Genomic DNA, 12,183 nt, shown 5'->3' with positions numbered 1-12,183 from the left:
GGCTTCCACTTTTTCTTCTTCCTTTTCCTCGATCATCAATGTATGGTTCTCTTTTGCGGCTAACACTGCTTGGTAGCATTCCCTGTCTAGCACTTGATCTCCTTTTACTTTGCCCACGCCATTCTCTGTTGGAAATTTTACCTTCAGGCAGTAGGTGGACGTGGCTGCCTTCTAGCAGTTGAGCATAGGCCTTCCAATTATCATGTTGTACAAGGAAATGCAGCCTACCACCAGGAAGTCGAGTTGACGAGTTAACTGTTGGGGGTAGGATCCCACCATGACCATCAATGTCACTATGCTTTTAGGATACACCCTATCTATCTTCAGCTGCTAAAAAGCGGAGAGGTAGATAATGTCTGCAGAGCTACCGTTGTCTGTGAGGATTTTACTGGTGTTAAACCCTTCTATCATGAGCATAATAACTAGGGGGTCATCATGCAGCTGCTTCAAAATTATGGCTTCTTCTTTTGAAAATAGGATGTCCTTGTCCATCCTTCTCTATTTCAGGAGTGGTATCTTGTGGATGCTTTTAACCTGTCTCTGTTATGACTTCTTGAGAGATTTGAAAGATCCACCTGTGGATGGTGCTTCTGTGATCGTTTTTATTTTCCTTATCGCGCTTTGTGGATAGTTGAACGCGTTGTCCTCGCCCCTCAGTACAACTTTGTGCTTCTCCTTGTTATCACTCCTAGATTTGCTGGACTTCCCCTTCTTTACAAACTTCTGCAGCTTTCCTTTCCAAATGAGCTCTTCTATCTACTCCTTCAGATCTCTACAATTTTCAGTGTAATGGCTGTGATCCTTGTGGAAACGACAGTATTTCTTCTTGTCACACACATTAGGTGATGAGTGCAGCGGCCTTGGCCATTTAATGTAGTGTCTGTCCTTAATCTACGTCAAAGTTTTATCAACAGGCATAATCAAAGGTGTAAATTTTTCCGTCTAAAGGGTTTTATCGTCCTTTTGCTTATTTCCGTCAATACCTTGACGGTCTCCCCTATCTCTTTTTTGTCCCATTCAGTCATCTCCCTTTCCTTCCCTCTCCCTGGGCTTCTCCTCGTTTCTTATTGCTGCTAGGTTGTCTTCAGCTTTCATATACTTTTGCACTTTCAAAAGCATTTCCACCAGTGTCTAAGGAGGGCTTTTTGCAAGTGCGACCACGAACTTCCTGGACTTCAATCCAGCCTTGAAGGTCATTAGCTGCACTTTGTCATTTACTTCATCTACCTCTAAGGTTTCTCTGGTGAAACGCTTCACATATGACCTTAGGGTCTCTTTCTCCCCTTACCTGATGGTGAACATGTGGTCTGTTGGCCTTTTTGGGGATTGTCCACTGACAAAATGGCGTAAAAAGGAGTTGCCTAATTGCTCAAAGCTGTTGATGGACGATATTGGTAGCTTAGTGAACCACTCTCGAGCTGCTTCCTTGAGAGTGGTGGGGAAAGAATGGCATAGTATCTCTTCAGGGGGTTGTTGAAGACCAAATGTGGTCTTAAAGGTGTTGAGGTGGTCTAGAGGATCTGTCAGACCATCGAATGACTCGAGTTGTGAGAGACGAAACTTTGAAAGCATTGGGCATTCCAAGATCCTTATTGTAAAGGGCGAGTTCGTCCTCCTGACATCCTGTCTAAGCTCCGATTTGTTTTCTCCCTTATTGCACTTTTCAGCTCATCCATTTCCCTTCTCATTTCCCTGAGGAGGTCTGAGTTCGCTCCCTCAGGGGTAGTTAGTCGTCGATTGTCATTCCTTCTTTGGCTATCTCTATCATGGTTCCAGTTGGTCCCGGAGCGATTGTCTTCCTGTTGAAGCTGCAACCTTATCTCCTAGTTCTGTCTTGTAAGTTCCTCTACGCTGGCTATAAGTGTTTGGATTTGTAGGGCTAGTTCTGCAAAATCTTGAGGTGTGCCGAACTCCATTTGGACCATAGAGTTGAATGGAACTACACTTTCGGACGTAATTACAAAATTGTCGTCCCCACAGACGGCGCCAAACTGATGATGCCAAGATCGTCAGTTAAGTTGGTTCATCCATATGGGTTAGCAAGGGCTTCATCTCTATACCTACAAGATCGAGAATAGGATCCTCTTTGAGTGGTCACCGGTATGGTGCTAGCCACAAAGTCTCTGATCGTAAAGTCAGTGGATAGAATTGGCAGAGAGGGATTATAAGAGCTTGAGAGAATAAAGTGTTTGGCATGTCTGTATGTACTTTGTTTAGTTCTGAAGTGTGTCTTATATACATACTCTTTTTTTCTAGCCGTTGTACCCTATTTACGGTGCCATAAGTGCCTTCTTTGTAATGCTTCTGGGTTCATTCAATGTAGGCCTTGATGGGTTTCCAACGGTCTTGGTTGATTTGTAACCGTCTGAGGTACTGAATGTTCCTCTTTATGGCGCTTCTACCCTTGTCCATGTTGGGTCCGAGTGGACAATGGTACTTGATGGGCTCGTCTGGACAATGGTATTTATTGGGCCTATTAGATGTGAGTGTTGTTACATATTTGATGGGTTTCATAGGTTGTAAAAATGATGGAAAAGATTCATGATATGTTAATGTTTTTGGGTTAATGATTATTTCAAGGCTAAATGTTTTTTTTTTTTCCTCCATCAACTGTCATATTGTCTGTTCCTAAATGGTTCTTAGAGGTGTCAAGGCAAAGATGGGATGGTAGGTGTAGGGGTGGAGGGACGGGACTGGTGAAGTAAGAACTGGGAGTCTGGGAACGACAGATGAGAGAGCCTAGGCTAGGCTCAGTGGGTAACACGATGTTGTTTTTAATTTATGGTTTTAAAAAAATAAAAATAAATAATTAAATATTAAAATAAGACTAAAATGACTTCATTTTGGGGGGCCTAAGGACAAAGATAAACGAAGGTCTAATAAAGAGCTAAATTGAACACTTTTGAAATTTAGAGGACTGAAGATTACCGATGTCAGGGATGGTCTCTTCTAGTTCAAATTCTCCATGGAAAGTTAGTTGGCTTGAGTTTTAAACAATGGTCCATGGAGTTTTGACAACCAACTACTGCTGTTACGTCGTTGGGAAAAAGGCATGACGGCATTTTCAGTGGAATTTATACATATTCCGTTCTAGGTGCAGGTATGGGATTGCCTTTTGATCTATTTAATGAAGATGCAGGTAAGGATATAGGTAGTGGAATTGGCAAAGTCCTCGATGTCGATTGCAAGTCTATTGCTTCTGAGCGTGCTCGATTTCTCCATATACGAGTGGAGGTGCCATTGGATAAACCAATATGGAAGGGAGCTCTAGTTCGTAGTTCAGAGGGGGATGAGGTGTGGGTAGCTTTTCAATATGAAAGGCTATTGGGGTGGTGTTATAATTGTGGTATGTTAGGACATGAGGCGAGGGCTTGCTTTGTTAGGCCGGGAGTAATAGAGGAAAGACCATATGATGAATGGCTAAGGGCTGGTTCTCGACGGGGGAGAGAAGCTCGAGGAAGAAAATCAAACAGTCCACTGTGCTAGGGCAGTGAGTTTCACGGTGACTTAGCAGTGAGGGACCCACCTCAACCAAATCGTGCTCAGCATGATGATGTTTCAAACAGAAATCCCGCAAACATTGCAAGTGGCACGAGGATCATGGATAATCAAGTTGCTAATTTCATGGGATTGGAGGGATCGAAGGAACCTAAGAATTCTACTCCATTCCAAAATGGGATTTCTACTCACTTTCAAACTGTAACAGATCAGGATAATCTGGATATTTGGATGCACACAGATGGAGGAATGGAGTTTTATCCTGAAAATATTGGAGATAGCTTTATTAGTGTGCTTATTACATATGGAGATATTTGTGGGGAGGAGGTTTTGGCACACTCTGAGGAAATCTTAACCACAACATCAGGTGTTTTACGGTCACATGGTTCCTCACGTGAGAATAATAAATAGCCTCAGACTAGCGTACGTAAGTGGAAGAAAATAAAAAGAAAAGGGAAAAAACAATCACCTAGCCACATGATAGATACGACTCACGATGAAGCAGCAGTGGGGTAGAAGCGAAACATGGCTTTTAGTGGGAAGGAAGACATATAGGAAGGAGGTAAATAACTTAAGGGTCAAAGCAATGATCAACTATGCACAACGACGGAGGTTGAGATCCAGTCCCACCATGCACAATGAATATATTAGTTGGAATTGTTGGGGGCTTGGGAACCTCCATGCAGACACTGTACTCTCTCACTTGGTGAGAGAAAAAGCTCCCAATGTTTTGTTTCTAATGGAGACAAAACAAACGGTGGAAAAAATGAGGAAAATTCAATCAGACTTACGGTATAATTCTATGCTTGCTATTTCTTGTGTACATTAAGCTGGGGGGTTAGCCATGTTTTGGAAGGAAGAGGTATCATTACACATTCAAACGTTTTCTCTGAACCATATTAACGCACATATCATGATTGACCCTAATTCTCCACGGAGACTGACTGGCTTTTATGGAAGGCTTGAGAACCATCGCAAACATGAATCTTGGAGTTATTTGAGACACCTTCACTCTAGAGATTCATTACTGTGGGTTTGTATCGAAGATTTTAATGAGATCTTGAGCTCAGATGAGAAGCAAGGGAGGATTCCAAGATCAATTAGGGCTATGGAGGAATTTTGAAGTACACTGTTACATTGTGGATTGATAGACCTTGGGTATCGGGGGGATATATTTACTTGGAGAAATGGTCGCCCCGGTGAAGCTTTTCCCCCAAGAAAAATTGGATCGAGCTTGTGCATCTATTGAATGGAGAGACAAATAACCTCATGCCATGGTTTGGCACCTTCAAGCATCATACTCGGATCATGATCCAATTTTTTTTACTCTTCAAGGAGATGGGCAAAGTAGTAGAAGAAAGAGGATCCCAAAAAGGTTTGAAGAAAAATGGGCCACCTACCTTGATTGTGAAAATGTTATCCAGGAAGCATGGAATAGAGCTACTCCGATGGGAAGCCCTATGTTTTGACTATTCTTGAAAATAAGAAATTGTTAAAAAAAAGGTTAGAACTTTAAAGATTGAAGACATCCCCAATCAATTAGGAGATGTGCAATCCTTGTGCTCCGTAAGTTAAAAAAAAAAACCCATGTAGTCCGAAACCTCAATCTAAAAGCCCAAAAGCAGGCGTTATTGGGCCAGATCAACCAGCCCATCATTTCCTGGGCGTTACACCTCGGCCCCACTTTGCTCTCTTACTCGACGCTGACTTCTCTCCCATCAAATTAAAAAAACCAGAAAAACAAAAATCACGCGTTAGAGAGAGAGAGAGAGAGAGTTGTGGAGGTAATAGTAGAAGAAGAAGAAGAAGAAGTTGCAGAAGAAGAAACAGAGAGAGAGAGAGAGAAAAGAAAGAAAGATGATGTCAGGGGGCAATTACACAAGCTTAGATAACCAAAAGGTCTCAGGATCTGTTCCTGTAAGTACTCACTCATTTCTTTTCTTTAAATCTCTATTTCTTATTCCTTCATTTTTACCTCCAATTTAGTTTTCTATAAATGTTAATATGTAGCATTTAGATCTTAATCTCTCTCTCTTCTTATTTTGTTGCAGGCTGTACCAGATCCAGGCCAAGTCACCGTCAAATTCGCAGGTAAAAAATGAAACTTTTTATTTATTTATTTATTTTGTGTATTAGGCTTTTAGCTCGGTGGACTCACTGGATTAGTTTTATAAAACTGTAAGATTGAATTAATTTTGATGTTATTATTATTGTTGTAGTTTGTTTTTGTTTTTGAATGAATTGAAATATGTTAAATTTGTAGATTCAACTCTTCAAACGTTTCCTCCATCCGGAGCGCAAGGGAAGATCTCTGGTGCTTCTCGCCCTCCTCGAGATGCTGACGGTATATATCATCTGATTAATTTTATTTGAAATTTCATTACACATTTGGTCTCCAATGTGTATATATAAGGAAATTGACTAGTTTTCGTGTGTTTAGTCGCGACCCTGAATTGAAAATGAGCTGCTGAAAAAACATTTATTGGTGCTGGGTATGCCCGCAAAATCGGGTAATTGAATCCAAATTCAGAACTTGCTATGATCAAATCATACCTTGAAACCAACGCATCCAAAGCAAGTCTGAATGATTATGATAAGTTGATAACTAAACAAATCATAAGAAGCACGCAGCAAAAAACTAATCAAAGTGATTGAAAAATTGCACAGATCAGTTCACAAAATGCATAGATCTATCGTCAAAATTCATAAACACATAGACCAAATGGCATTTTTGTTTTTCCTCTGCAAGGGGTTGAATTTGAGGTCATGGTTTAATTGCTGTACAAGTGCTTGAGTTGCAATTATCTATAAATAAATAAATAAATAAATAAGCTAAGATGCACAAAACAAACACAATGACACTAAACACATGACAGGAGATGGACACTGCGACTATAAAACATCTTTAAAATGAGGACACGAAAAAGTGAGGATACTTCAGTAAATAAATGCATATTATATCATGCTATGTATTTGCCAATGAGTTCTAGCTAAACTAGGAAAATGACACCTCTTTTTGTAGAAGTAAGGTGAAGGGTGAGCTTGTGGGTTCAAGGGTCATCAGGTGCTTGTGTAATAAACATTTATTGATTCGTTTTTATTTAAATGATATGATGTTCATCATATCATTTTTAAGTGGCATAATTGATGCTAGGGTTTGTTCAGACTTCAAAGCATGATTAAGGATGATTGTTGTGTTTAGTACATTTCTAAAATTTTATATATTTTATTTGAAGAGTGTCTCAGGGAGTGTTCATAAAGTGTCAGACCTGAGACATGACACCTTTGTTTATTGTTTTTGTTTCATGGAAAAAGGGTTTAGATGGTTGGGTTTCACCATGTAGAACTTGGTGGTCATGTTCTTTTGTAGGAGGCAACTGCTTTTTAGTGTTTGTTTGTTTAATCTTAAAATTAGTTTATTTTGCTTATTGGGTACAACCTTTTTTAGCATTACTTTCTAGATACAGTTTATTTAAACCTCACTTATTAAAACAGGCCTCCACAAAATTTCAGCCGTATCTAATGGACAGGCATTTAGATGTGTTTTTAATTCGTTTAGGAATGTGGTTCTTGTGAATTGGATCTATATGGTAATGGGAAGAAAAATCTTGTACATATGCTTGAAATGCTTTAGATGAGCTAACAAAGGGTTGAAATAGGCACAATAAATTGCAAATGAGCTCTAGCTCAAAAACGCTCTCCTCCCCTATAAGAATGGGAAGAGTGAGGCCGTGGGTTTCATAATCATTTTGGGTGCATGCATAACTTACCAATAGACAAAAGGATAAAAAAATCAGTATTAGCTGAAGGTTGGGGGTTGTAAAACCAGAATATGGCATTGAGATGCAGGATGTCAGCAGAAATTCTAGGGTTCTTGGAATTAAACATTAGGGCTTAAAAGATTTTTTGATGATTAAAAGATTTCCATAAGGTGAGACTGCTTATGAAGAAATAAAAGTGTTCACATCTGATTGTTATAATTGAAATTGTAATGAAATTGAATTTACTTATCAAAAAATAAAGAAATTGTAATGAAATTGAATTCTTGAAGGGTGTGGAAAAGTGAGAAATGACTGCCAGCATCATGTCAGTAGTTTCATAGGTCTTATTCCTAGAGAAGAAACCATTTTACTTTAAGCGCCTTTCTTTGTTTTTCTTTAGGCTGGCAGTGGTAAAAGTAAGTACCAGCTATAACATTTGAATAAAGTCAGTCATTGCAATATTTCTAGATTTTCCATTGACATATGAATATTCAATAGAAGAATTTAAAGACAGTCATTATATTGCTTTTATCTGATTCAGCTGCACCCTATTGACATCCAATCAATCTTGACCTCAAAAATAAAAAGAACTTAACTGAACCACACATTGCTTACTAATTAGAGCACGAATAAACACTGAAAAATCACCTACTTAGCCAGACACATGGCACTATGAAGAGTGCCTCACTATGTTTTTTTTGAAAGAGTACTGCTGCAGTAAGAGCAAGTGTAGTAAGTTTTGATTTGATTTCCACATGGGGCATACTTCATGAACTTTCCACAAAATTGGAACTGCAGGGTGAGTGGCTGACTCAAAGTGGTTGAGATCAATAGGCAATGTGTATTTCAATAACAGACCTAATGACATTGTTGTCAACTGTCAACAGGATGATTGAAAGAACATTGATAGTAATTTGTGATTTAGTGTTTATAGGACCAGAACTTTATCAGAAATATTCTTAAATGGTGTAGGTGTGCAGAATAACCCATACAACCCGCCCATTATGCCTCAATGGTAAAAGTGAGAGCCTAAGCTAGTAAGCTGTAAACCCAGAAAGGTTTGATCCCTAGCTGTTGCATCTGAGTTGCAATTACCTGATGAGCAAGCTTAAGGGGGGACCCATGTCCTGCATTTTCTCTGGCCACCACAAGTCTGAAGGGCGCGTGTTGTTCAGGTCTTGGTGATTGCAAAAAAAAGAAAAAAGAAAAACCCATACAAATGATCTTAGAAGAACTTCCAATAGGGGAAAAAAAACTAATCTTAGAAGTATGGGCTGTGATGACAGTGACCTCATTACTTTCTCTCACGATTCATCCCATACATAATTTGCATGTCTCTTATGTTTCGGTGTGATGTAAATAATACTTTGTGCAAAAGGTGTTGAAGCAGTTGAATGTACCTTCTCATACACCTGGCACACTGTCAATATTGCATTTGTTATCAAATAATGACTACTGATTAATTTCAACTGGTGCAGATACATTTTCAAAACCAGTGGCTGGTTCTGATGAACCCCAGCAGAGTGGCTGGTTTCGGACATTCACGGTTGCTGCCTACAAACAATACTTTGATGTTGACACTTCAGATGTTGTGGAGAGAGTTAAAGATTCACTCTTTCCATTTAGGGGAACTTTTAATGAAAAAACTTCTAGCAATCCAGATTTGTAAGTAGATTTTCTGTGACTTCACTAATGAGTTATCATTGAATAAAAATTTAAGTTGGGATCTACTGCTTAATTTCTTCATAAATTGTTTAAATCATTTTAAATTTGAGGAAATAATGAAAATCAAGTGTTTCACTTTTTTGATACACAGTGTCATATATATATATATATATGTATGACACTGTAAAATTCTGTTTGGCATTTGGTAGTGGTGCAACTTTCATGGTCTGTGCTTGATGACACTGCATGTATTTTGTTTCTCAATATATTTGTTTAAGTAATAAATTCTGTAGCCATACTTATAAAAAAATATAAATTCTGCAGCCATAATTCATTGAGGTTAATCATGAAGTTATGGTCCATTCAGTAGCAGCATTCTTATCTACATTCACCCTAAGAATCAACTATCCTTTGTTTCACGGGATGGATTTCATTGAAATGGGTAGATCAGAAGTGCTTTTTGCAGGCATATCACTCTCATTTCAAGAATCAGTAGCAGCTTAAAGATAGAATATTCAGCATCACAATAATCTCCTGTCATCTCTACAAGAATTCTGACCATAGCTTTTCATCTTTGATTAGCATCACTATTAGCAAAAGTTTGCTCGATTTAATAATAGCTGTCTTGACTTGCTTACTAGCTACCTTCCTGATTTATCATACTTTTACTGGTGGATTTAGAGTTCTGAACTGGTACATTAGGACAATGGTGGCTTTCTATTTTCTCCTTTCTGTGAACTTATGATAATCAGCATATTTAAAGATCCATATTTTTATTCTGTTACAACTTTTAGTTTCAGATTTCCAGTTATGATTTGTTTCAAAAAATAGCACAAAATATTCTATTTGCAATTTCACCAAGTTATTGATTTTTGTTCGACAATTATTTTACATTAGTTGACAATCTTTTTCCTTCAGTTATGAAATTAAGATATTTCATTCTCTGTTATTCATGTGTTTATCGTATTTAATTTAAGCTTAATACATATCCATGTGTCCCTAATAGGCTAATATATGTAAGTTGTAAAATTTAACTTTCTTTGTTGATCCTTTTCATGCCTTTTGGTATTAATGCCTAGGTGATAGTGGGGTGTGTTTTTACTCACTAGGTGAATGTTGTTGTAGGTATTAGATGTGCTCATTAAGTATTAGAAGTTACTTAAGAGTTAGTTTAATTGCACCTATTTGTGTGCACCCTTCCCCCTTCATATGATAAAGGCACCTGTTGTATCATTTTAAATTTCAAATGCCATGCAGGTATGGACCATTCTGGATATGCACTACCCTCATATTTGTAGCAGCTTCTATTGGCACTTTTGTGACCTATGTAGCACACAAGCTGAAGAAAAAAGAATGGAATTATGACATAAATTTGGTAACTTGGTCTGCGGGAGTGTTCTATGGTTACGTCACTATTGTACCTCTTGTATTGTACGTAATCCTTAAATACTTCTCAGCTCCATCTGGCCTTGTTCAGCTGTTTTGTCTCTATGGCTACTCCCTATTTGTCTTTATTCCAGCTCTGGTAAGTCTCTGATTTTCTTAATTAAATTTTCCAATAACACCCATTTTCCATATTAACACTGTCGTCAGTAGTTCAGTGAGACTAATTCCTATACAGAAGAACCCATGTTTTGATATTAGGTTCTCATGAAAGTAGAGCCTTTCTATTTTTTAATATGTTATAATGATGAGTCTGTCTATTTTTTAATGTTCTATAATTACCACCGTGTTTAGTAGCATAAGAGCAACCACATTAGTCCATGAATAATCTTGCAAAATACAAAAAGTAGCTCTTTTTACACATTTTGACTAAAAAAACATCCACATCAGTGGGTGTAAAATTGTGCATAAACATACAATAGCTACAGTAACTATGCATATATATACATGGTTACTGTAGCTCTTCTATACATTATTTTAATAATTTCTAATTTCGCTCCTTTTTTTTCTCTCTCTTCTCCATTTGCAAAACCAACACCCTCATCACCTGCTTCTTCCTCTGATACACACACTCCCATGGACAAAATCAAAAATCAACCACAAAAATCAAAAATCAACCACAGACACCACAAAACCAAACACACCCACACACGGACACACCAACAGAGACAGAGGGAGTGGATCGGCGTTCTTCTCGCCGTGCTTGGATCGGAGTTTTAGATCAATGCCGTGCTTGGATTGGAGGGTAGCTGTGTAAATAATTTTTTTAATAGTTTCAGATTGGCGCTTGTGGTGGTTGATTGGCTGAACCCAAAGTGTTCGGCCATGTTGGTCTAGGCTAGGTGGGACTTGGGTTTAGAGAACTAGAAAGAGCAAGGGTTTAATTTATGTGGGTTTTTTGCCTTTGTGATGGTTATGTGATGTTCGGCCATGGCCATGGAGCTCTAGCCATGGAGGTTTGGCTTTGTGACGGTGTGTGCGTGTGTGGAGGCAGGGGGTTTGGGATGAGAGAGGGGCAGAGATTTGAGATGAGGGAGATATAGATATTAACAAAGAGGTATATAATAAAATAATAATAAAAATGATTATTTAAATAAATTGATGTGTATAATAGACGAATTGATGTGAGTGCTTTGTAAAAATGAGAGTGTAAAATTAAAAAAGTAAGTTTTAGATGTGTAAATTTACAAAAATTTTGCATCCATTGATGTGGATGCTCTAATATTCATGGCATATTCAGTAAATATTAATGACTACTATTATTACTGTTTGGTTGCAGTGTCTCTCTGTTGTGCCATTGGAAATCTTTAGATGGGTTGTGGCAGGTATAGCTGGGTTCATGTCAGCTACGTTTGTGGCTCTTAACCTCCGAGCCCACATTAAATCAGCCGGTGAAAGGTGGTTCATCATAGTGGCTGGCATCTTTCTATTGCAGCTGGGGCTGTCTGTTGTACTAAAGCTCTACCTATTCACTGTAACAGTGTAAGGATGAACTGGTTATACCTCAGGTGGAATGAACAGAATTGTAGATCGAAGAGAAGAGTTTTTTGGTCCTTTGGCTTTCTATTCTTATGATTCATAGTAGAAAGGTTATTAGCTGATCAAGACCTCATTGCTATTCATTGATCTGTAGCAAATATAAATTCAAATGAATATTCTTCTATTGACACAATTACAATCTCGTCACTATCAAACTTAATTGAGAGGAAGAAAAGGGCCTAAAGAAAATTAGTGGGAGAAACCTCTTGAGCTTGTGTACCATCTTGAGCTTGTGTACCATGACATACATATATAAAATATAGTTCTTTGATTGTAA

The 12,183-nt window shown here is 38.2% G+C and overlaps 1 protein-coding gene across 1 annotated transcript; it reads left to right on the top strand.

The window, feature by feature from the left end:
• The first annotated feature begins 5,221 nt into the window (after positions 1-5,221).
• On the top strand, positions 5,222-12,183 carry LOC111991529 (uncharacterized). The gene is made up of 6 exons (XM_024023309.2): positions 5,222-5,415; positions 5,550-5,589; positions 5,762-5,842; positions 8,738-8,924; positions 10,182-10,449; positions 11,647-12,183. The coding sequence occupies exons 1-6, from the start codon at positions 5,356-5,358 to the stop codon at positions 11,851-11,853; spliced, it is 843 nt and encodes a 280-aa protein (XP_023879077.1). The 5' UTR covers positions 5,222-5,355; the 3' UTR covers positions 11,854-12,183.

The sequence above is a fragment of the Quercus suber genome, unplaced genomic scaffold (genome assembly GCF_002906115.3).
Source record: "Quercus suber isolate HL8 unplaced genomic scaffold, Cork oak 2.0 scaffold_1019, whole genome shotgun sequence".
Classification (NCBI taxonomy): domain Eukaryota; kingdom Viridiplantae; phylum Streptophyta; class Magnoliopsida; order Fagales; family Fagaceae; genus Quercus; species Quercus suber.
This window is presented reverse-complemented; position numbering and strand designations above follow the sequence as displayed.